Below are 27,415 nucleotides of genomic sequence, written 5' to 3' on the forward strand. Positions count from 1 at the left end.
TATAAACCAAATCACGCTCCAACACGACGGGATATAGGGCATGGCAGACAGACACTTACTATAAGCTCGTAAGTTGGACATGGACGATGGTTCGTCGAGGACATGTTTGACTTGTGGCAACCGCACAGGCTAATAGATGCCACATTGATAAAAAAGTTGTTACAATTGAATCCAACATGGCAATTTATTGAATCATTTATGTAAGTTGCCACCTAGCTAATCATTGATGCCAACATGCCACTCTGAATTATGGAATGCTGTACAATCATGCGTTGTCATATCAACATGTGTTAAGTCTTATGCTAAATATGCCAACGTATGTTAAACATTGTGATGCCACTCCTATGTTCTGTGCTTGAGATTCCACACTGTTTATCGCGGGTGGCATCGTACCACGCAGCTGAAAAATGACACGACATTCGTGGAACTCTACACTTCTGTGATCAGCGACTACCTTGGGATACACGGCTCATGTTCCCGTCCATTTCCTAGATCTTCGATCACTGGAATATGCCACTGACGTAACGTGTGGCCACTGTACAGGACTTTATGATGGGGATACATGTAAGTATTGTAATGTACGGGATTTGTCCTAAAGTGAAACCTGTGTATACTGAACGTTACACGTTCAGCAATATCTGAGGTTGGGACACGCCTATTTTATTTTTACAAATGAATCAATTACCAAAAAAATGTTATTATAACTAAACTATGTCTCTCACAACGAATTAAACATTAGAAGAAACAGCGATGACTGGAATACAGAAATCATTTGTAAATTTAAAACTCGTTGTTCGGACGATGATAGAGTAAATGGTCTTGTTCAATGTGGGAAGTAGATATATTTTAAAACGTTTTTCTCTCCTTTAAGCGAATGGTTTTCATTTAAAAACAGTGTATCAATATAATTGTATTTCACTATAAGTGATCGTATTTATTGGTTCACCGTTCGGACATCTGTTCTTTAAAGAACAGCGAGGACCCATAGTATCATACATGGTTGACAGTTGTAAACAAAGTTGTATATACATTGATAGACTAAGATATTTTAAAGTTTAATATCGGTCATTCATTAGCACACGGTACCCACTAGACAACATTACAAACCGGTGAGCTATCGTGAACGTCTGGTTCCGGAAAATGTCACTATTGTTCATCAAATTATCACTTTTCTTAGTTGAAGCGCCATTTTAAAAACGTAGACTCTTCTTTAATAGCATTCATACATCATCCGAAATGTAGTCATTGTTCTTACATCGTTAAGCTATATAATCCATCAATATTTCTGGACAACCAGGCCAGGTACTGGTGGACGCTGTTATAGTGACCGGTGTACTTGGCAGTATAGTTTACATGTTACGCAATCTAACTGCAATATTCCTGTAAACATTTAAGGTGACAGAAATTCCATCAGGTATAATTATTTGTAACGTCATAACAACAAAATTGAAAGTCATCTCAGTATTCTCACTATCTTAAAATTGTTTCAGACTAAGTATATCTAATGTAACTTGCTTCGTTGACCACGTGCTACGCCTGGAATAAACGAAGTAGATACAGACGATTTAATCAGATCGTAAAGGTCCTTGTTTAACATGTTTATGATTATATCCCATGATAAACGAGAAGGCCGTACTGAATTCAATAGCACGCGCGTCGCACTATATAACACAAATAACAACTTTATCAATCTTTATATTTTAGATGTCCTCCTAAACGTTTTTTTTTTTTTTTCAATTTCCATTTTTTTATCAATGTACATGTATCCTGGTGTAAGTGTTGATATATTTACATATATATATATATATACAAAAATATAGCTACAGCTAGAGGAATACTCTCTCAGTAGACATCTTCAACAAAGAAGATCCATGAAGGTTTCTTACATCAAGCTTAAAACATGTCCTTACTATTACCAAACAAAGTTTAACCATAAGGAAGCACTACCGAGTAATAGGAAGCTGTTACTTTAGGAAACTTACATTATATACAAGTAATATTTAGGGATTGTGGAAACTTACATTATATACAAGTAATATTTAGGGATTTAGGAAACTTACATTATATACAAGTAATATTTAGGGATTGTGGAAACTTACATTATATACAAGTAATATTTAGGGATTTAGGAAACTTACATTATATACAAGTAATATTTAGGGATTTAGGAAACGTTTGTGAAACTTATGCCTTGTTTGAAAGTACATTTTTGTACAAGGAAAATTACCCTAGTTGACATACTATTCAAGAACTTATTTATTCAAAAGTATATGTATGTTTTTTAATAAGAACATTTGTCGGATTTCATAGGACATTCATTCTTCACATACCACATATATATATTCATAAAGACGTACTATTGGGCAATAATGAATTTTCACAATGGTTATAATTAAACACCGACAATCTGTTCAGCACGGCCTAGCTTAGATAGAAGTGCTTGACTAAGTAAGGTTTTCAAGTTAGATGCTAGTCGTTGTTATGGTGTACGTGTAGGCGTGTAAACTGTCTGTATAACGCGTAAATAGGGTTTGTAATGCTATGGAGATCTTGCACGACTTTCTATTTCATAACCTACCGAACCTCTGACGAGGTCAGATTCAAATAAAAATCGTGACGAGTTTCATAAATGTTAAGCCCATGACAAATGTATTTTGAAACGTTAAGGATAACTGCAGTTCATCAGATCGATATTATTCTGAAAGTGAAATGGCAATACATGTATTTATGACGCCAGTAAATTATGACCTTACAACTGATACAATGAGGATCAGACCAATCAGAGCTTTGCTAAGTGTTAACTATTGAAGCAATATGTAGTTGGCAATAGGTGTCGTATCCCTTTGACTCAAACAACCACGTGCATTCGACATTTCATGCTAGAATACTTACAAATGTAGCTCTACGGGAGTGCTATAGAATGGTTAAAGAACATTTAATTGTCGGAAAATGACCACCTAATCATCATCGGCGGAAACCCCCGAGACTCTGAACTGTCGATTGACGTCGGAAACCCCCGAGACTCTGAACTGTCGATTGACGTCGGAAACCCCCGAGACTCTGAACTGTCGATTGACGTCGGAAACCCCCGAGACTCTGAACTGTCGATTGACGTCGGAAACCCCCGAGACTCTGAACTGTCGATTGACGTCGTAACCTACGAGACTCTGAACTGTCAATTGACGTCGGAAACCTCCGAGACTCTGAACTGCTGATTGACGTCGGAAAACCCCGAGACTCTGAACTGTCGATTGACGTCGGAAACCTCTGAGACTCTGAACTGCTGATTGACGTCGGAAACCTCCGAGACTCTGAACTGTCAATTGACGTCGGAAACCTCCGAGACTGCACTGCTGATTGAGACGGTGTTGGTAATGTCGAATACAGTACACTTAATCATCAACTTTATTTGTGAAAGGAATGTATTCTTTTAGAATTATTTTCTTAGACATTCAAATGATTTTTAAACGAAATTCCTCATTTGAATACTACTTAAACCATTATTCAAGGACGCCTCCCTCATTGTGTCAATATGTCTACTACATACGGAACCCAGTTCAAAATGACAACGGGCTAAGAAAGAGTAGCAACTACCATGTATAAACTCTGATCTGTCTCGGCCAGGGGTAACCGGAGAAAAATCCTTCCTCACAGGAACGAGGCCAAAAGTGAGGCAGTGTCAAGGGAGACGGTAGGAACACAGGCGTCTGCTTCCGGTTAGTGTTAGTAGAAAAATATTGAATATATAGCCCCTACTCCTACTCTATCAATCTTGTTGATATAGTAAGAGTAGGTGCTAATATTGTTTTCTATCAATTCTAACCGGAAGCAGACGCCTGTGGTACGAAGATTCAAAGTTGCTAGAAGAGAAACTGTTATGATCCCAAATCTAGTCGCCTCATACGATCACCTAATCTGGCACCAGGTACAATTCTTACCCCCTACCTTACCCCCTACCTCATCCCCTACGTCACCCCCACCCTTACCCCCTACCTTACCCCCTACGTCACCTCCCCATCCCCCACCCTTACCCCCTACCTTACCCCCTACCTTACCTCCCCATCCCCCACCCTTACCCCCTACCTTACCCCCTACCTTACCCCCTACCTCATCCCCTACGTCACCCCCACCCTTACCCCCTACCTTACCCCCTACCTCATCCCTTACGTCACCCCACCCTTACCCCCTACCTTACCCCCTACCTCACCCCCTACGTTACCCCCACCCTTACCCCCTACCTAACCACCACCCTTAACCCCACCCTTCCTACCTTACCCCCTACATTACCCCTTAATTTTACCTCCTACCTCACCCCCTAAGTTACCCCCCTTACCCCCTACCTTACCCCCACCCTTACCCCCTACCTTACCCCTAAGTTACCCCTTACTTTACCCCTTTACCTCCTACCTCACCCCCTAAGTTACCCCCTTACCCCCTACCTTACCCCTAAGTTACCCCCTACTTTACCCCTTTACCTCCTACCTCACCCCCTAAGTTACCCCCTTACCCCCTACCTTACCCCTAAGTTACCCCCTACTTTACCCCTTTACCTCCTACCTCACCCCCTAAGTTACCCCCTTACCCCCTACCTTACTCCCATCCCCTACCTTACCCCTTACCTCCTACCTCATGAGGTAGGGGGTACCTTCAGGGACTATTATTGTAGTTAATCAAAGGTTTGTTTATAATCTGATTTCTGGAAATGAATAAGTATACGCCTTTCGATGAGTATTTTAAAACTATGACTTTTTAATCCTATGAACCCTTAATTGTCACGTATACCTAGAGTTTGTATATTATTTCGAGGTAAATCCATTCGGCGTTGAACACTTCTCGTGTGTTTTGAAAGGAATACTGCGTGGGGGAACTTAAAGTTAACAACTTAACGGCCGCTCTATTCACACAGTGCTATTAACCCAGAAGTCTATGGCATATAGATTCTACATTAATGTACAGTTACAGATGTTGACCTTTCACAATGAAAATATTCCATTAGTAAGACACATTTAATTGTGAGTACTGGTAAATGCCCTGTGACAACACCAATTTTAACTTGCAAACTGACGTCAATTGAAGTCTAAACCATTCACTTACACTCCTGAAAATATATTGTTCCACTTCCGTAATTATTTATGTTGGCGGAAAACTGGAGACGACCAGTGGTCAGAACGGTAAATATATGTACCCTGTACCCTAATGACAAGAGAACAATCGGAAAACCATTCGGGCGTTTCAGTCATTAATTTCCGTCAAATCTGCAGTTGCATCAACAGATCAGTAAAGTACATTTTTTTGTATGTACAGTTTATCCTCGACCTACCACCACCCGAATCTACCGCCACGTACCCTAGGTCGCATCTATACCGCCACCTTAGCTCTGGAACGGATTCCCCCCTATATAATTTCCTCGTTAAGTTCGCCACCCTTGCATACCGCCACCGCCCTGTTTGTTAAAGTACAAACGTCCCGAATCACTATATATTTCCCTCGACGATATCGCCATTTTGTGCAGCCTTAACATCTGAAAATAGAACGTGAACCATATAAAGAGTGGAGCACCGCATTAGAGATCCCCTGTATTCAGTGGGTAGTTTACCTGGTTTTAATAGAATCACATTTCATCATTCGGGTATATATTCTATCATTACACATATTTTTGTCATGATTTATAAATAACGAAAACACAGAGAGGGTTTTCTGTAAGGTTCCCAAACTCTGTCTGTCCATAGTATTTCAGGAGACTATGGTAAAATTTTTCTCCAAAGCACGGTTTTGACCTAAAATGTAAATGTGACATTGACCTTGAAATTGAGGCCCCGAAAGTACATCCGTCTCTGTTACTGATGAGAATCACTGGATATTTGTGCAAGCGGGAAACAACAGAAACTGGCGGAAGCCTGATAAGTAGGTTTCCGAAACTAAGCCATCTGGTTTGTCCACTTCCGGAAACTCAATAATATTATGTTAAATCGGTAGCTTAAAGCAGCCAATTTGACAATCCTAACTTCGTCAGTTGCAGTTCTGGCGATGTATAGAAATAGTCTATACATGTTTGTTGTATATATACATTTACGGTGTGTCAAACATTTAAAGTGTGATGGCTCGGTGATACTTCTGTTCATTCTTAGATACATGATAAAGCAAGGTTGGAAAACCACTGTATAGGTAGGAAACGCCATAGCTGTCATATATGGTATAGATATACTATATGAATTGATATTTCCTTATAGTATTTCTTCAATATATGATTTGAGTTTTCATTGTTATAAGATGTCATCATTACGTGTATATTGTTTCCATTGTATTGTTTGAGTTTTCATTGTATTGTTTGAGTTTTCATTGTATTGTTTGAGTTTTCATTGTATCATATGATGTTATCATTGTATGGTTTGATTCTATCCTTGTATCATATGATGTCATCATTGTATGGTTTGTTCTATCATTGTACCATATGATGTTATCATTGTATTGTTTGAGTTTTCATTGTATTGTTTGAGTTTCCATTGTATTGTTTGAGTTTTCATTGTATTGTTTGAGTTTTCATTGTATTGTTTGAGTTTCCATTGTATTGTTTGAGTTTTCATTGTATCATATGATGTCATCATTGTATTGTTTGATTTTATCATTGTACCATATGACGTCATTATTATAATTTTTGGTTTTTATCAGTGTTTTACTTAGATGTAATCGTAACATTATTTAGTTTTAACATTATATTATACGCTTTGCTCATTATGTGATTTCATGTAATCGTGATAGTATTCGATATTATCGTTGTACGATTCCGTCGTCATATTATTCAAAAACATCGCACATTACTGACAAGCGTCTTTGCGAATCCAAAATAGACAGATTTTTTTCTCTTGAGTCACATTTTGCCATCTTACTATCACTATTTCTGGCAGAATACAGCACCAGCGGCTTCGCTTAGTTCCAATCTCTACCAAGATTTGTCGTTCCCTACACCCGTGAGTGTAAGGGTTATAACTCAGGGTACAGATTGCATAGGACGGACAGATGCAGCCCATGCAAATACCAAATAATTGCTTTTTGACATGAATTTCATTGCCAAGTAGTGAAAATCGTTCAATCTTAAGTAGGTTTATATCACGACGCTCATCTATCTCCACACTAAATATTTAAAAATACTTAATGAATACGACACAGGTACATGTAATTACATTAAGGACATTATATGGAAGGTTTTAATGTATCGCGACCATCATTGAAATTATAGAATATTAAATCTCCGTGGTTAGTAGGGTGTCATGTGGTACAGTCAATAATTCTTGTTTCTTTCCATTAGTTTTAACGTTCCGTTCATTTGTTTGTTTGGTTTATCTGAGGCGGGGTCTCCTTGTAGTAGGTGGTAACATATCACTGAGCAACATATGGGAGGCATGTCGCATGCCATCCAAAGCAACATTAGCGTAAAGCGTTTTGCCCAAAGACACAAGTTCAAGTTCAATTGTTTATTAAAGTGTCAAACACCTTGCATCATATAAAGTACATCATAAAATATCTCTCTCAAAGTAAGTTATGTCTAACCATTTATGACTTATTTAGACACTATAAGACAAAATGAAGTATAAGATATTGCATGCTAAAAGTTAATAAGGTAAGGCTACCCAAAGCTGTTTATATGGTACGGTACGTATATAGCCACGTTATGTTACATGAATAAAAAGCCACGAAAAGTCGCTTCTTCTCCTCCACATAGCATAAAGTTGATTGGCGAGAAGATTTGGGAAAAAATAATTGATGTTAATCCTTAAATAAAGACGTAATTTATTACAATAAGCATTTCCATCATCATTCCACAATAGATTTTGCCAGCTGTCAGCATCAATATTTTCTTTGATATTTCTCATTTTCCAGTTTAATGACTTATGCTGAAACTTAATCCATTTAATTAGCTTTTACTATTAGATTATGAACTCGCGAATTACAAGAATTACGGAGAGACTTGGACCATTTATCAATGTTATTCAATGTACTATCACTTTTCGTATTTGATTAATATTCTGTTTCGTAGTAGTTGACGTCCAACCCATGTCACCCCTTGTGGCCAAGTTACTGGAAAACTTCCGATGCTCCAAGAAAATATCGACAGGCCTTGTTTTGTAGTAGTGCTACTTCTCTACATAGGAGTTATTACCCCAGATCGAGTCCGGATCTACTCGCGAAGTAATTTAAGTTATAGGCTCCACCAAACAACTTCATTCATTGTTGTATTTTATTGTTTCATCATGTAAAATACCGATGCACCATACCCCGTATGTTAGAAGAAATTAAAATCTGCCATAAAATCAAATTACCCGTGGCAAAGTCATCCTCCATACACTTACCTTGTACCAAAATATCATCAAAATGATGTTTCGAAAGTCCATGTAGTAAATAACTTTTGCATTTTCATGTAAGAAAGCAATGAAAATACATTGTAAATGAAACTATTATGAAAATAAACTTGAAACCAATATCTTTCAACGAAGAAACTTTTGTTTGAATCGGTTTATCAACAAATTCAGGAAAATTCGTTGAAATAACCCCCCAAAAAACATTTAAATGGTTAAGGTAGTCCAGAGACCTATATACTAGTATATAGGTCTCTGGGTAGTCTAAGTACTAGACTGAAAAGTAGCAGAATATTAGATGCGGACAGACATTTGACCCAGCTGTGTATAATTTTGATACCTGTATAATAAGAAAGATCTTCTGTTAAATGGTTTTCATCACTTTGTTTATATATATAAGTCACGGCTTTTCCGTGGAGTTCTTGCCTACCACTATCCAAGTATACAATAATGTAGGCCTAGTGTTGTGTTTACTGGAATCCACGGTAGTATACTACAAAGAGTTACTTCCCCTTGTGGAATGCATTGAACCACGGTAAAAATTACACCAATGGCAAAGCTCGTAGTGACGATAGCCAGGTGTATTAGTCAGGTACGTTGTTCACGGAACATGGCGACATGGCTCCCGTAGAAGTAAAGCCGAAGAAATCAATTCTGGACATCATTCTCGGAGTTATCCAGGTAAATTCAACTGTTCATGATTAATCGAGTGTTGATATGTGACACGTTTGTCCGGTTAAAGTTTGTGAATCGTTTTGTGGAGTTTTGTTTACTCGACGTAGTTTCAGTTGTCATAGAGCTCCAACCAGTGGATTATATACAGGTAGGGTAAATTTTGCGTAAATAATAATATTTTGTTTATAACAGTGTTCACATGAGGCATGTCGTCTATATATAGATATAAAATTGCAGTTACACATTCATAATGTAGGCTAAAGAAAACCGTGAAACCACCATAGGACCGTTTGGAACGGTAACTCTTGACACGATCGAGATCTATATATAGACATACACAGAAGTCATTGTTTTTCATTTATCTCTAAATTGTCAAATATTACAGACGTGTTTATAATAGAATTAGGTCCAAAAGATGATTGTGACATATTTATTATATTCACACAGCACAAAGTCATAAAATAATATTGGGTAGCCCTATATAAATATTGTATGTAGACACAAAATCTGTAAGATACAGCAATTTCACAATAGTAGGACTACTTTCGGTACATATTTTTTTGGCTTAAGCATTATTTTCCATTCTGCTTGAATACAAGGCTAGGAGATTATTTACATAAATATTGAGTCCAAAAGTCGGGAGTTATGAACCTCTGAAGTGGAAATTGAATTAGATGTCAAACAAAATATTTTTTACACATTTCTGTGATTAAAACATATTTTGTCCAGATCCATAAACATGAAAAAAGTTAAATACTAAATTGTATACATAGATTTTTTGTGAAACATGATGTTATGTAATAATCATATAATTCCCAGAAGTTTTGTTTGTAAAAGAATGAAAATATTCTTTATGAAGGAAAGTTAAATTTGGAATATATAACATCTTTATCATATGTAATTGTTATGGAATTTAACTTCACATTCACATCTGCACATAGAGAGGATGCTGAATATCATTTAAAGACTATGACAGGACTATATATGATCTGTTTACTTTTTGTCTGCATGGCTGAGAGCTGGTAATTTCTTGTGTGATCATGATTGAGTTATATGTGACCCAGTAAAATCTTGCCAGTCCAAATTCCTTGATACTTTAGACATTAAGAGCTGGTTGTAGTATACATACTTACAATTCTGTATAGCTATAGATAGAATTACAAAATATATGTCCAAAGCTCTAATACAGTGAATACTCTCTAGTTCCCAGACCACTTGTAAAGCCCTTTAATTATTGTAGTATCTTTGAGTACCATCTAAACCATTGTCTAATTCTCTATTGTTTTGTTGTGTGTATTGCACAAGTGGGTTGATTAACAGTCAAAACTCAGTTTATATGTACATATATACATGTATGTATTCTGCTGGATCAGTTTGACATATATGTAAAAATGTATTTAGAGGTGGCCTGATGCCAGTTCTGGGGATGTTGTTGTAAACAGGTATAAGTTAAAATGAATAGAAAGGGATGTATTTATGTCAACAGATCCCAAACTGAATATTCACAGGGGAATTTTTTCTAAAATTTCTAAATATATCTGAATTTTTAGAAATTGAGTGGTTTATTATTTATCTCTTCAACAGTCAGCTGAATGTTTTATATAATAAAAGAATTAAATAAATATAGTAGGTCAACAATGTAAGCGACATATTATTGTTGTAAACAAACTAAATTCAGCACACCCATTTTCTACTTAGGATGTGCACGAGATTGATACCTTAAATATGTACGTAATTAAAATATGACTTGTAATCTGACAGGATGTAGTGTACCTATAACCTTTTATACGGAGTGGACCCATCATCTAGATCTGTACACATAAAGCTTATATTTATGTAAACAATCCCTTCACTAAACAAGGAAGTTCAAAATCAGGCCAAAAAGAAATGATTTTTCTCAGCTAGGTTTCCATTGAACAATTCAACAAATATCCAATTTCATATAGAAAGCATGAAGTAGTGTTAAAACTGTGTATCAGATTACTCATAGTGATATCGTTAAGGTTAATTTAAAAAGTGGCGGATTGTCACAAACTGGTAAGTGAAAATATGAAAAGATGGAGTTGAAAATAGTACAAATTATTTAACAGTTTATTTATTCTAATATTCTGCTTGATGATGCATACTCCGTATGATCAGCTATGGTGAAAAATGTTATTTATCTGTATTTGAAGAAAAAAAATAAACAGGTAAATTAATTAAATGTGCTAGCAAATAACATACCGTATTTGACCTAATAAGGGCGCAGGGCGCGGGTAATTGACAGTGGGGGCGCCCTTATTAAGATTAGTTATTCTGAAGTTTTATGAAACAGACTATACCTTATAGCAGAATACCCTAGGTTGTGGAAACGGTAAAACATTCAGTCATAAAAATATTCCAGATGAAGATATCTATTCATTATCATATATTAAGCTTAAACATCACTTGAATACTCCTGTAAACTTGTAAACCATGGCAGCTGATCTTTAGACCAGAGAACGTGTGTTCCACCATTTATGTTCAAATGGAACTCTTTTGTATTCTATTTATAGAAACAGGTGATTTCCCAGATCATATCAGACATCGTTTTCTTTGACCTAATAATTGATTTACAATATCTTTTACTAGCTTTCTGTTCTGAACAAAAGTTATTTATCAACAAGAATGAAGTCTTTACTTTATCTTCAAATAAAGATGGTAAGTTATTATAATATTTGTATGTGTGTTTAGTTTTGGGTGCTCTTTGCACTGACATGTCATCTGTAGGAATACACAAAATGTGGTGAAAACAGGTGTTCCAGTTACTTAATTTGCTGAAGAAAATTGAACACATAAAGTAGCAAAATATTTCACATGAATTATTACTTTTGAACACCATTTTGACACCATTTTGACACTCAGTCAAAGATGTATTTCCTTGAAAAAAGGTAGGGGCGCCCTTATTAGGTCAAATACGGTATGCTAAATAAGAATGAATAATCCCCTTGTTATGCACTGATCATGATATAAAAATATAAATATGATTTGAAGTACCAATGTTAGTTTCATTTGCCAAGTGAATCTTCAAATTACTTTTGAATATGATTGTACAATGTATATACAAATGTATTCAAAAGTAATGAAATATTTTCATATAATAATGTTTTATTGTAGTATACTCTGATGTATTCGGAATATTGCTAGCAACAAAATGCTGTTACAACGAAATTTTCTTAAGTTCATCACCAGACACATATACTGCACCTCTAATATACATGATAATGGTTAAGTAGTAAGTACAGTGGTTAACTGGTAGTAGTATATATGTAACAGCAACAAGGTTTTACTTGATATGTTTTAAAATGAAAAATGAAAAAATGGAGAAATGTTAGAACAAAATATTATTGAAAACTGTGTATTATCCCACTGTTATTATGTATTTTTTAGTACATTTAAGTTTCTGGATATTATAAGCTTTGTACATGTACATTGTAAATATTGTTCCTGTGTGCATAATACATGTATATGGAACTGTACAATGCTGTTCAATAGAGTTCATAGATTCAACAAAGAAGTATATTGTCTTTAAACTGAAGCAGCTGGACTTGAATAAGTCCAATTTGTCTATAAATTGATCTATACAGTATATTTTGGGATTGTCAACAAACTTAAACAAAGTGATGCAGTGTCAATAAAGAAATCGTTAAATTGCTTGTGTAGAACAATTGATTGGTGATATTTTACAGATAGGTAGTACAGAATGCCTAGATAATGTTGTCCTTTGTTAGGCCTGGCCTTATATAGTTACAGTTAAAGCTCTTTTCATCAGAAAACCGGCTATTGTGATCTGGAGGAAGCTATTATGACATTACCAGTGTTACACAGGCTAAATGTTTTCATTATAAAAATCTAAATGAATATGGTAGGTATTTTTTTAATTATTTGCCTGAAGAAGTAACATGACATATATCTATTGTAATTATTAGCCCCCTCTTATCATAATCGATTAAACAGATGTGTTTTCTCAATATTCATTCAAAAACTGTTAGCCTAATTATTTGAGGAATCATACATGTACATTGTATTTCATACATGTAAATATTATAGTGACAATGCAATGTTACAACAGTTAGTTTACATATATTTAACCTTCAAGCTCTAAACTCGTGTTTCTATTTTTAATATTGTGCAGTAATTAATTTTTTGCCCTGAGCACTGAAAGTCTACAAATACCTGTTATGCTGTTTGGTCATTTATGCTCAGTGTATACACCATGTATAGTGTGTCTAGTGTATACACCATGTATATTGTGTCTAGTGTATACACCATGTAAAGTGTGTCTAGTGTATACACCATGTATAGTGTGTCTAGTGTATACACCATGTGTAGTGTGTCTAGTGTATACACCATGTATAGTGTGTCTAGTGTATACACCATGTACAGTGTGTCTAGTGCATACACCATGTACAGTGTGTCTAGTGTATACACCATGTATAGTGTGTCTAGTGTATACACCATGTGTAGTGTGTCTAGTGTATACACCATGTATAGTGTGTCTAGTGTATACACCATGTATAGTGTGTCTAGTGTATACACCATGTATAGTGTGTCTAGTGTACATGTATACACCATGTATAGTGTGTCTAGTGTATACACCATGTATAGTGTGTCTAGTGTATACACCATGTATAGTGTGTCTAGTGTATACACCATGTATAGTGTGTCTAGTGTATACACCATGTATAGTGTGTCTAGTGTATACACCATGTATAGTGTGTCTAGTGTATACACCATGTACAGTGTGTCTAGTGTATACACCATGTACAGTGTGTCTAGTGTATACACCATGTATAGTGTGTCTAGTGTATACACCATGTATAGTGTGTCTAGTGTATACACCATGTATAGTGTGTCTAGTGTATACACCATGTATAGTGTGTCTAGTGTATACACCATGTACAGTGTGTCTAGTGTATACACCATGTATAGTGTGTCTAGTGTATACACCATGTATAGTGTGTCTAGTGTATACACCATGTATAGTGTGTCTAGTGTATACACCATGTATAGTGTGTCTAGTGTATACACCATGTATAGTGTGTCTAGTGTATACACCATGTATAGTGTGTCTAGTGTATACACCATGTATATTGTGTCTAGTGTATACACCATGTATATTGTGTCTAGTGTATACACCATGTATAGTGTGTCTAGTGTATACACCATGTATAGTGTGTCTAGTGTATACACCATGTGTAGTGTGTCTAGTGTATACACCATGTGTAGTGTGTCTAGTGTATACACCATGTATAGTGTGTCTAGTGTATACACCATGTGTAGTGTGTCTAGTGTATACACCATGTATAGTGTGTCTAGTGTATACACCATGTATAGTGTGTCTAGTGTACATGTTTACACCATGTATATAGTGTGTCTAATAAATTCATAATTGAGATTGTATTCCTTTTTGCATTTTTATTATTTCTAAAATATAAAACACCAATCCTGGATCCCGGAGAACTATTGCATCTATATGGTTGTTTGATCGGACAACTGTAATTTGTGAAATATAACTATATATATAATCAACTCTGGCCGTTAAATGTGGGAATGTAACCTGGCATTCATATCCCTATAATGTATCACAGAATAACTGATCCTGTCTTGTTGACATTCCAGCACAGCTGCGACCATTTTTACGATGATTGACTCGATAGTTCAGATCAATACAGACAGGAACTTTCAGCTTCAACACTACTTAGAAATAATATAATGGACTTTGTTGGAGAACAATATTGACAATCAATAATGTACACTTCTATCATTATTTTGTATATGCAATTATTCTAACACAAAATTAAAACAAGGTTGTATCTATAAGAGTTGTGTGTAGTAAATGAGTAGGATGTAGTACCCTGTACCTCAGGTACCTTAAACACTGGTTTTCTATATTGTATTACAATTATATTGATGTGTGAATTTGATCTGTGTTCAGGAGTATACCTGTACTTCTGGACATCTTGTATAGATCTCAACCTCTCGGGTCTAATACTTGGTCATCTGATTGGTGGGATAATTGGATTTCCGTATTCACTTAAGGATGTATGCCACTGCATTACCATGACTATACTATTTAAGAGGAATGGGAAAATGCATCACCAGACCGGGGTTCAAACCTGGCTGGATGATCTACCAATTGAGCTACCTGGTTCCCGATGATCGATGCGGTCCAGTTTCGCTATTAAAACTATGACATTAATGTTTTGCAAAAGTGTTTCATGCTAAATAAAGTTTATATTTGATTATCAATTTGCTGCTATAAAAATGGTTACCACAACTGACATATTTTACACTTGAGTAAATTTTAATCAAAGATTTGTAAGGGGGTAGAAGTTAGTTTTAATTTAAGATATCTAAAAAAGCAATAACTTTGTAACATGCATAAAATAAGTTGTACATGAACAAAAATTTTGTTTAGAGAGATTACTCATTCTAACATGTTTTGGCACATGTAATAAGAGTTGTAAGGGATATGATAAATTCCGCCATGCATTAATTAATTGCTAAATAAACTGTAGCATGCATATTTAAGATCTTCCCAGAAAAAGAATAATTGATGTATACAGTACATTTGTTATATTCACATGCATATACTGGTACTATTTTAGTTATTTTTTCAGTCACCACAGTATATTGAGTTCCTTTTAGTATTGACTGTTATATTATATATATATGTAATATATAACTGTACTGTGCATGTTCATACAGTACTATTCAATGCATGCACTGGTGGTCCTGTATAGATTTCAACACACCTGTGCTCATGATCATTGGAGATAGCTAAGCCACTGTAAAGTACTAGGCAACATGCATGCTATCCATATTTATTTTATAAATGTATTGATTGGCATAATTTATTTTCTACTTTGGACTTTACTAAACTTGAAAATATTGATTGACATGATATCATGGACACATTCTATGTTTTAGTCACAGGGGCTTAAGACATATACCTATGACCAGAAATATTAACTCCAGGGTCTGTCCTCCAGAGCACTTACAATGTACCACAGGCCAGGGGCTTGACGTACATGACCCAAAATGAAATGCTGGGTAGTTCACCCAAGTGTCTGTCACGCAGATCACTTATTATTTACAGAACCTGGGGTTCATATTTCATTCTGGATCATAGGAATGTGTCAAGCCCCTGTGATTTTAGTGGGACATTTTTTTTAAATGGTAAAATTTTATTTTTGGTATGATAAAAAAGTCCACATGAAAATCCTCGTAGTACTTTTTATTTTTACGAATTCTGAGGAAGGAAATACTGTAAATAATTCACACAGCAGGACCTTCTGTGAGTGAATTCTGCCATCAACATTTAATTACATATCTTTCAAAAAATTCTTTCAAACCAAAATCTCACTACCCGGAACAAAAACCTGTATTGTACATGAGCTGGTTCTTATGTTCAGTGCAAATAAATGTGAATCGTTTGTCAATAAATTTTCCTGGCAGGCAGTGTAAATCAATCATTTCTAGTCCTACATTATAGGTATACGTAGGTATTTGTAAGATATTTACCTACATTAGAATGGTAACCACATCACACTCGTTCTTCCTATGTCACCGATACACCGCTTGATACAGGTGCAGAGAGGTATAAGTTATAGCTTTGAAGAAGGATTAGATGTAGAGAAATAGTATATATTGATTCATTGAGTAAACAAAGGTATAAAAATGCAACTTTGAATTTTCTTATAAATGCCTCCCATTGTGCTTGCATGTAGCAGAATTCTTCAGAGAATTTAGCAGTCAATGATCATGATAATTCATATGCTTCCTTAAGTCATACAAGCCGATGTAACAATGACTTTGAATTTCAATAGCAAGTGTAATGTATATATTAGATATTTCAAGATGATGTGACTATATATAAATTTGTGTAATCAATACCGGTAGTTAGCATTTATTGGAAACTGCTATACATTTGTGTAAGTTAATTTCTTGGTCATTTAATTGAGCTGCAGTGAAAACTTGCAAGACAAGTATATAGCTGTCGTAATGTAAAACTGTTTACTGTTTTTTTACCTTTTAATGTGTTCAGTCAATGTTAAAGGTAAACCAAACCTACTATAATAAACATGAATCAAAAGCAGCTAGAAAATTAAAGCTGATTGCGGTAATATAACATGACAATAATTGTGAGTCAAATTAGCTCTGTGATGTCAGCACAAATTGTTATAGTAATATTGATAAAACAATTGAATGACATCACATCTAATTACCTACATTTTTTGTTGTATAATTACAGTATGATAATTAACGTTTGACCTGTCTTTGTGTTGTAGATGCCTAGGATGCGCTCCAGTTCTGGACACTGCTGCCTATGTGTCGTAGGGGTGTTCATGTTTCTTGCGGGGATTATTATGGTATCCATAGGAGTGTGTCTCATCTTGAATTATGGATTATTCGATTCTGCATTGCTTCCTCCAGAACTTCAAAATGATGAAGGCAAAAAAATCATTGGTATAGTGTTGACAGTTTCGGGATTGGCTGCTGCTATTATAAGTATATCTGTGAGTTCTTTTTATTTGTGTACAAAAAGTAAGACACCGTCAGTACAACCTCATCAGCTTTCTGCTTTACCTAATAGTTCACGTTCTACCTCTAAGGGAGCCCACGTTGCTCGCAACGGTGCTATAGAGAAAAGCCGAGGACCAGGGGCAGAGACGACTAAAGTTTCCTCCATGCATTCAAATCCAATGCCTGTAAATACTCGCATGAGGAAAAAGATGAAGCGTAATAAATTGGGATTAAAAAACAAAATTCGTCTCGAGGGTATCCAGGAGGATAGTCTTTCACGTAAGCAGTCTGAACATGACATGTCAGCCATGGCTGCTATGGCCATGGAGGAGGACACACCCAGGAGTGATAGCCAAGAGGTAAATAATGGGGCTTCCATGGGTGTTGACAATCCAGTCTTCACTATAGATGGGGCGGAAGACTATCCAGATACTCTCAAAGTTGCAGAATCTGATGTGGCTCAAGACAATTCCTCATCAGAGAGTGGGTACACAGATTCCGTAAATACAGGGTCAATCGACAAAGACGATTTTGAGGATCAAGTTAAAATATTGACACAGTGAGTCTCTCCTCATAATAATGACCAGGTTTCCAATTACTTAACAAGCTGCTGAAGGATATATATATAACGAAGTGCAAGTTATTTTAAAGTCTCATTAATATTTTTTCAGTGTTCAACTAAGAGCAATGCTGCTGAAGAGTGAAGATGAATGTTGTTATTCTTGTGTGTTGCATTTGTGTTTATGATAATGTGTATCGACAGGTTCCGGATTCCTATACATGTGTATACTATATAGATTGCACTGTCAACAATTGCTGTAAGTATTGTTCAATGCCTATGCATCTGTAAATTCTGACAAACTTTTGACAGATTCATGTGATTACTGCAGATTCAATGATGTTGAAGAGAAGAGATGAAAGAACCTGTCAAAATGGCACCATAAATATATTTATATATATATATGAAGGTGACAGTAGGTAAATATGTTTAAATATTCTAAAAATATCTCTACCAAACCTTCTTCAGAAAAGAGTATCTTTTCACTTCTAATTTTACAATGCAATAAGTGTTTATAATTCATAAAAAATGGCATTTTGTCATCTCATTTTTCTAAACCACTCTCTGTATACTGTATACCATTGTATAATTCAGATAGGAATTCCCTACTGGTATTCAGTTGACTCTAAACATTTAGCAATTTCTGAAAAAATCTTTTCCAAAAAGGAAATGTTAAAAAAAAAACCCAATTAAATATTGACATGCATACCTCATATCCGTTCAAGCTCAAGAGACCATACTAGTTTTGGAGAGTCAATAACTGTCAGGCTGTTGTAGGGTCAACTGAAGGCCTCTGCCCTCAATGATTGCTTATATACCACTTATATGTACAAGATGATTTTGTTTTTTAATTAACGGACGCAATTCTGTAATAAGACGGATCTACAGTCTCTGACCATCGTATATCGTGTATATGAATCATCACACATGAAATACAGCCTTCACAATGCATGAATTTATTTTATAGAAATCATAAGAATCTACAAAGCATCAGAGCCTTCTGAATTAATTACCGTATAGCGGGAAATTTTAGCGGGGCTTTAATTTGGCGATTTGGCGGGTCCGTATATAGATCGCCAAAATTTAACCCGTCACATTTTAACACCGCCAATTAAAAAGACGCGAAAATTTCAATTTTGCCATTAGTTTCCGTTCCGATCGCCATTTACCTTTGATAACTCCAGAGAGTAACGACTGGTGTGTAACGTTGGTTGTTGCCTTGCACCTGTCGGCCAAAATGCTGATAGGTATATATGAATAGCTATAGCTAGTGAACAACTACTCACGATACATGTATAACAATACAAGTATGACATATATCGCATCATAATTATTTTTTGTGAAAACAAAGCCATCTACCCTTACCATTCAATGGACTGATGTTAACACTTTACCTGTATACTCATTGTTTAACATACCTGTACGTATACACATCATACAATAGATGACCACGTCGATAGCATACGGTTGATTAAATTCTCTTTATCTGTTGCTTGTACACATACCCATATAAACACTAATTTGACAACACACTTCATCAGCATGGATAGAATGTATGGGCATAACATAATTATCTATATATACCGGTAGGTAATATATATGCTCAACGCCAAATTAAAACCCTAGATTTAATGGAAATCGCTAAATTTTAACTCGCCAAAATTTAACTTTCAGTTTTCATGACCAAATCGCCAAATTTTATGACCGCTAAAATTTCCCGCTATACGGTAGTCAATTTGTGTGTATGTGTGTAATGAAAAAAATGTTTAATTTCATAAAGATATTGTAATGTTTTCAGTCTTGCGGCAGAGAGTTTAATATATTTTATGGAGTTAACAGGTCATGCAATGTTATTTCCTCTATATTAGGAAGTTAAGAAACATTTATTAGATTTCAGCTGATGGTTGCATATATTGCTACCTGTGTAGGTATGGTATTTCGACCACCATAGAAAAAAATTGACCCTGGGGTGAAAAGACCATTATGGTAAAATGACCCCCCCCCCCCCCCCCTTTCCATATTAAGGAGGGGGGGGGGGGGGGGGGTGGGGATCAATTCACCATGATCAAAATACCATGCTACACCGTTTAATAACATAGGTGGAGAAACTTCCTGCTTTAAACATATAATCAAGGATCCCTATTTAATCCTTGTAGTGAAGTCTCCAGTATGAAATTTTACTGTAAAATTATCATAATTTCTTTGTTATACATAATTGTAACCACTTGCTGTTATAAGCAAGGAACTCCCAAGTCAGAATAACACTGTCTCTTAGATATAAGTTAACACACCATTAAACCCTCAAACTTTTGATATATGTATAGCAAACAAACACATTTTTTACCATGCATAAATATAGGCCAATGATATAATTTAGCCTGACCATGACAAATAATTTAACTGATTTGTCAAATTTAAGTTGATTACTTTTGGTATTCAAAACCATATAGATAAGTCCATTGTATCACAGGCATCTGCATCTGGTTAGTATTTATAGAGAAAAAAACCCCATTAGTCCCGACTGCTACTATATAGTAGAGTAGAGATTGACATTGTTTTTTATAAATACTTACCGCATACAGACGCCTGTGATTGTATGTACCTGTGAAATCCCATACCGAGTTCATCAGGTTAGAGATTGTTGTATGCGATTAATCAAATATTGACATGTAGGTCTGTAATTCCGAGCCATGAGATTTATTACCAATGATAAAGTAATATATCTCACCTTATTTATTATTGATAATATAAACGTATGTATATATAAAAACTAGAAATCACATTGCACCTTTTATAGTAGAACTCCATTGATACCATAGAACTCCATCATTTTCGTTCTGAAACCCCAGGAGTATCGAGGGTGCGCAGGACACCATATAAACCCCAGGAGTATCGAGGGTGTACAGGACACCATATAAACCCCAGGAGTATCGAGGGTGCGCAGGACACCATATAAACCCCAGGAGTATCGAGGGTGTACAGGACACCATATAAACCCCAGGAGTATCGAGGGTGTGCAGGACACCATATAAACCCCAGGAGTATCGAGGGTGCGCAGGACACCATATAAACCCCAGGAGTATCGAGGGTGCGCAGGACACCATATAAACCCCAGGAGTATCGAGGGTGTGCAGGACACCATATAAACCCCAGGAGTATCGAGGGTGCGCAGGACACCATATAAACCCCAGGAGTATCGAGGGTGCACAGGACACCATATAAACCCCAGGAGTATCGAGGGTGTGCAGGACACCATATAAACCCCAGGAGTATCGTGGGTGTACAGGACACCATATAAACCCCAGGAGTATCGAGGGTGCGCAGGACACCATATAAACCCCAGGAGTATCGAGGGTGTACAGGACACCATATAAACCCCAGGAGTATCGAGGGTGTACAGGACACCATATAAACCCCAGGAGTATCGAGGGTGTACAGGACACCATATAAACCCCAGGAGTATCGAGGGTGTACAGGACACCATATAACCCCAGGAGTATCGAGGGTGTACAGGACACCATATAAACCCCAGGAGTATCGAGGGTGTACAGGACACCATATAAACCCCAGGAGTATCGAGGGTGTACAGGACACCATATAAACCCCAGGAGTATCGAGGGTGTACAGGACACCATATAAACCCCAGGAGTATCGAGGGTGTACAGGACACCATATAAACCCCAGGAGTATCGAGGGTGTACAGGACACCATATCTCATCTTATTCATTCTTAAATGATGTATATCATACAAATGTACAAAGGGAAAAAGAAATAATGCCCCATTGTAATCTTACAAATGGTCATGGAAATGGTTTTCCAATCTAATGCCATCTAATAGTCCATATGCCCTACTAGTATTTAGACAAGATTCAATGCATGAAGATGAGAAAGAGTATTGAATAGGTAATAAGGTCCTGTTTATCGCAGCCCATGATCAATGAATATGCAGAATGCTGGACAATGATTTTCCATTGTCTGGTATGCCCTTCTTTTGAATGATGGGACACTCCTCCCCCCCCCCCCCCCCCCCCCCCCCAAAAAAAAAAAAAAAATTGAGGATGAATGTGACATTTAAATGGAGTTCTACCATAACTGAGTATGTTTTTTTAGATTATATAATTATTGTTTAATGTATATAATACATAACCATGTTGCTGTAATAAGGGATTCATTATAGAAATTGTTTTTATGAAAATGCAATAGATAATGGAGAAATCTCTTATTAAATCTAACATAAAATTACTCAGGTTTTCAATAACATTCAAGGCTTTCAGTTGACCTTTGATGTAGCAATATGATAATTCATATCCATTTGAAAGGTCCAAACATATATTGAATTGACATGTCCTTTTAAACACTAAGTTCAAACAAATTCTGTGGAGTTGAAAACCTATCATCACTGATAAGTTAACTAGTTCAGTGAATGAGTGAGACCTCATAGCCTGTTGGACTTTATATTTACTTTTGGCAATTTCAAAAGTCAAATAAAGTTTTCCCTGAAATCATGTCAAATAGGTACAAGCCTTTCAAACTAGAAAGTCCAAACTTGTATCTTGAGAAATAGAAACACAATTTCAAGGGTCTGCTGAAAGTCCAGTTGTTTCATAATAAGATTGACTAATTATGTATATGTTTATGTGTTAGCGTAAAGACATAATTATTTTTAAGTGAGTATGAAAGTAAAGAAAACATGACAATTGATTATAGTATTAATAGTACATCGGTTATAGAGTTGGTGCAGTTTATAAAATGTGATCAATATCGAAATGGTAGCTTCACTCTAGTCTATTTACTTTTGTAATCACACCGTGCCTTGAGTTGGCAGGAGACCTATAGGGTATTCTTATCGACGGATAGTTATTATTACTGCCTCGGTATAGGTATATAAGGTGGACCTAATAATGATACTTATGTATGGATAACTGACAAGTGGGCACTCCTATATACCATCCAAACACGTGATCACACAGGCAATTGGTAATTAGATATTAATCATGTATTTGATGTTGTAATTTCATAAAGGTCCATGCTCACTTTGTTGTGTTAAAAGAGACTTTGAAGGATTAAATAGTATGCGATATCCACGAGAGTCTTCTACACACAGGGGCTTGGCACGATTTTCCAAATGATGGTCCATATATATATGTATTATAGTGTCTAATACATATATATATGGACCATCATTTGGAAAATCGTGCCAAGCCCCTGTGCTTCTACAGGTAGTATACACGGAAGTTACTCCACAAAACTTCCTCCATATATACAACCTATTGAGGATTTCTACCCGTATGATAATATAAATGTTATGTAGGATGAAATCTCGATAATTCAGTTACCTATATATGAATTCACAAAGTATCTAGCAATGGCGTTTACATTTTTACGTAGCTGGGTACAATCACATACAAGACGAAAACTCCATGCAGTACCGCTAGCTACAAGATTGGGCCATGGTTTGACTAATTTGTCTCTAACAACCACAGTTTCAACTGTGGACAAATATTATGTGTGGTGGCTGGATTGACGAGGCTTGATCGTATATATAAACCTGCATGTCGTGTACATGTGTAAGAAGTAGATGCAGTGTATGGAATGTGAAAAGTATACCTTGTATTGATTGTGAATTACCTTGTTGACAGTTAATCATGTGATATATGTATTATTTTTGTTGGTCATAGTCCCGTTAACCTAAATGATTTCGTCTACATATATTTATATTTATATTTCATCACGGTATCTAATGCAAGTACAATGCATACAGCGTCCTTGTGTATATTGGCTTTATAATGTACTTACGATTGTGGACCTGTTGGTAATATTCTTTGATTTATTGTTTAATTTTTATAACTGTAACAGTGCCCACGAATTTAAGTGTGTTGCTACGCTTCTCGCTTTGCTTCTTCGAAAAGTTAAAACACAGAATGTGGATAAACGTCCTTCCAGAATTTGATTCATCTGCTATGTTAAAATTTGTAACCGGTTCTTTACTTATTTAAAAAGCTGCAAATATCCTATTACGGTAGTGTTATGTAAAGTTTTATAGAATTGACTTGCAAAGAAAGATCCAAAAAGGTATTTTGCGAATCGAGAGACCATATAATTAGTATTTGCCGAGTCTATGTAGTGTGAGAGGGGAAAGTTCCGATCTGTCTGCATAGAAAAGAGACAATGCATTTTGCATTATCACATATTCAAATACTTCTAATGAATATTTGTATGTTTTCAAAACACAGTTTAAGTGTTTGACACGTTTCTCCGTCATAAAATGAAATGAAAGCATGACAAATGTATTTATTGTAAACAGAATTTCGTATCATTTATCTTTATAACGTGTCATCCAAATTAATGTCTGACCGCATCAATAACATATAAATAGGCCGGTAGTATTTGTTGCTTTGAATTATCGCTCTTAAATAGGGTGTCCATTTTAAAGATATTTTAATCTATTCACGTGGAAATAGATTGATCTGTTTGTGTAGGTATGTACAGGTAATTATATTGGAAGTGACATGAAATGCTGTCTATTGGTATTAACGGTTTCATTGCGACTCCTGTATGGATTGTGGACTAATGTACAAGTATAATGTAGCTCTATATGTACATCAATCTAGACCACAAGGGAATCCATCTGTATACAGATCACGTTAAGACTACCATTTTTATTATGAAGACCAGTGTCTGAACTCACATTATGAAGTAATATTTGAACACAAATTCCCAACATTTATAAAAACGTTACACAAAATAGCAGTTGACTTCGGTTATGGAAGCAGAACACATTTTAAATAGTTATAACAAACACATTTAACAAAGCTATATATTTTCGTGCATCAAATAACGTACATGTATCTATATAATTTGCAAGGAATGTAGAGAAATAAGGTTTCCATTAAGGGAAAAAAGGATTTTACAAAAAAAAAAAAAAAAAAAAATCTTCCATCACCATTTTGTTATAACAACCTCTTAACTATAATGTGGTGGCGACTAAGCTAGGTAAAGCCTGAACTTTGTGCTTATCAGATGTAACATCAGATCAGTTTGGTATTAACAAGCTGGTGTCGCCCAGTCAGTTTGTTTTACACGTTGTGAATTAATGGACTAAGCTAACTGTAAAGCTATCATATGACTCCTCGCTTTGTGCTTATCATTCGCAACATAAGATTAGTTTTAGTATTAATACACTGGTATATTACTGTCATTTTGTTTAAAACCCTTTACACGTGGTGAGCTACATGGTAGTTTTTGAAAGGTATGTGAATGCCAAATAGAATTTCTTTAAGACTGCACTTTTCAAGTTCCCGAGAGATCATGCCTAGTACGAGACCATAATTTCCTATGATCCATTCATTTTCGGAAAGAGTTCATGGAGTCGTTTCTTGTGTGGGCATGTAATACGAAATACATTAGTTTAATCTCACCACGGTTCTTATCAGAACACACACATCATACTCGTCGTAGGATCAGCATGCCATGACAATCGGTTATATAATATATGTAACACAGAACTTTAGAAATCATCTCATATATATAACACAGAACCTTAGCAATAATCTCGCTAAGTCCTCCATGCCATACTCTACAACATTCTAACATTGATTAGAAACGTGTAATTTTGTATTACACATGAAATCAATAGCATCATTCAGTTTCATATCAACTACCGTAACGTATACTTGAAACATCTGTCTATGTCATATATATTACACAGTATTAGTACACATTATGAATTTTCTCTAAAGGCGAGATATTGGAAACTTAGTTCGTGTTGTGTATGTGTTACATCTGTTGAACGAACTGAGGTATGGTAAGGGAAAGTTAGGAACATTTCAGACTGCAACTTAATGGTTTTCACAAAACAACACCAATGTTACAGATATGTAGCTATAATCAATTTCAAATAAAAGAAGACTACCATCGAGGCACATCTCGCACGCTGAGCTATGTGTCTTAGAGTCACTAGTATTAACAACAGGCATACTAGTAATCACTTGATTTCTAACGTCAAAACTCGTAAGTTTGGGCGTATGTGTATTCTCGACATCTTTCCCTTTCTTATATTTGTATGTTGAAGATTGATAATGAAATTGTTGTAGAGAACCCTATTAATACTTACACCAGAAGATTAAGAAATACATGATTGTGATAATATTTTTATTGATATTTAGTGTCTGGTGTAAAGTCAATTGAATAACTTGTATGAAGTAGGTTAAGCTTGTATCAAAACAATATTTACCATGAAAACCAACCCGTCCTGGTGTACTCTGGATCTAGTAGATTTAAAACGTCTCGAATGGATTTAGATATTGTTAAACTATAAATGTTTTACTGTGTTCTGTGTAACAACCTACAATGCGAATGCACAGTAGGTAGATAGTGAGGCAATTAACTAGAAACATGAGGCTTGTATCTTCAGATCCACCACTACAGAACCAGATCAATACACAGGTCGTCAAGTGAACCTACACAGCGAAACCAGGTGAAAAGAGGTGTACAGACGTTAGCCCTACATTCGTATTGATTTTCGTTCTTGGACCACAAACATATTTGAACGTACAATTGTAGTTAAAGTTCTGGCCACCACAGCTGCACAATCAATGAAAAGAACGCATTTAAGTGTTCTTTGGCTACACACAAAATTTAAAGTAGTTAAAATTCCGGCCATCATAGCTGCACAGTCCATGAAAAACGTATTTAAGCGCAAGTTTAAATTCTGGCCACCATAGCTGCACAGTCCATGAAAAACGCTTTTAAGTGTACACACAGTTTAACGAAGTTAAAATTCTGGCCACCATAGCTTAAGCTTACTTGGACTACATGTAGTAGTCTATTTACTGTAGCTTAACAGTTATTCAACCTTCCTCAATCATTATGACTGCCATTGCTTTCATTAAATCTGAAGAGAAATCGAGACGGTCAGAATGCAAAATGGGTATAGACAGCTTCAATGTCAACATCATAGAAAATAATTGATTTCTAAAGTTTAGATATTATATTGGTCGGATATTTTACTGTTCAATCGACCGACTCTTAAATTGACTTTAAATGTGTGTTAGATACAGTATAACGCCTCCATGTGCGTCCTGGTGATAAGGCGTTTGATTGTTTCTGTTACGTATTTTAAACTTAGATTCACAAACGAGAGGTTTTAAATCATTACAGGTTTGCTGTCTAAACATTCAAATTGTTAAAATGTGATATATAGTTTATATTATGGTTGAATGTAAATAGGTTTGAAAGAAGAAAACATGTTTTTGAATGAAAATGAGCATTGCAATTGATG

The 27,415-nt window shown here is 35.7% G+C and overlaps 1 protein-coding gene across 2 annotated transcripts; it reads left to right on the plus strand.

The window, feature by feature from the left end:
• The first annotated feature begins 29 nt into the window (after window positions 1-29).
• On the plus strand, window positions 30-19,796 carry LOC117330563. 2 transcript variants are annotated; one of them, XM_033888981.1, is made up of 2 exons: window positions 30-564; window positions 17,342-19,796. In XM_033888981.1, exons 1-2 carry the CDS (start codon window positions 550-552, stop codon window positions 18,137-18,139), a joined length of 813 nt encoding a protein of 270 aa, XP_033744872.1. In that variant the 5' UTR covers window positions 30-549; the 3' UTR covers window positions 18,140-19,796. The 2 variants fall into 2 exon arrangements, with proteins under 2 accessions (XP_033744872.1, XP_033744863.1); XM_033888972.1 differs by lacking the exon at window positions 30-564 and adding an exon at window positions 8,879-9,035.
• The last annotated feature ends 7,619 nt before the right edge of the window (window positions 19,797-27,415 follow it).

The sequence above is a fragment of the Pecten maximus genome, chromosome 1, assembly GCF_902652985.1.
Source record: "Pecten maximus chromosome 1, xPecMax1.1, whole genome shotgun sequence".
In the NCBI taxonomy this organism is placed as follows: Eukaryota; Metazoa; Mollusca; class Bivalvia; order Pectinida; family Pectinidae; genus Pecten; species Pecten maximus.

Coding starts and splice junctions, on each gene's coding strand:
- LOC117330563 (XM_033888972.1), top strand. CDS start 8,973: ATGGCTCCCGTAGAAGTAAAGCCGAAGAAATCAATTCTGGACATCATT. Junction 9,036..17,341: donor TCATTCTCGGAGTTATCCAG/GTAAATTCAACT, acceptor TTTGTGTTGTAG/ATGCCTAGGATGCGCTCCAG.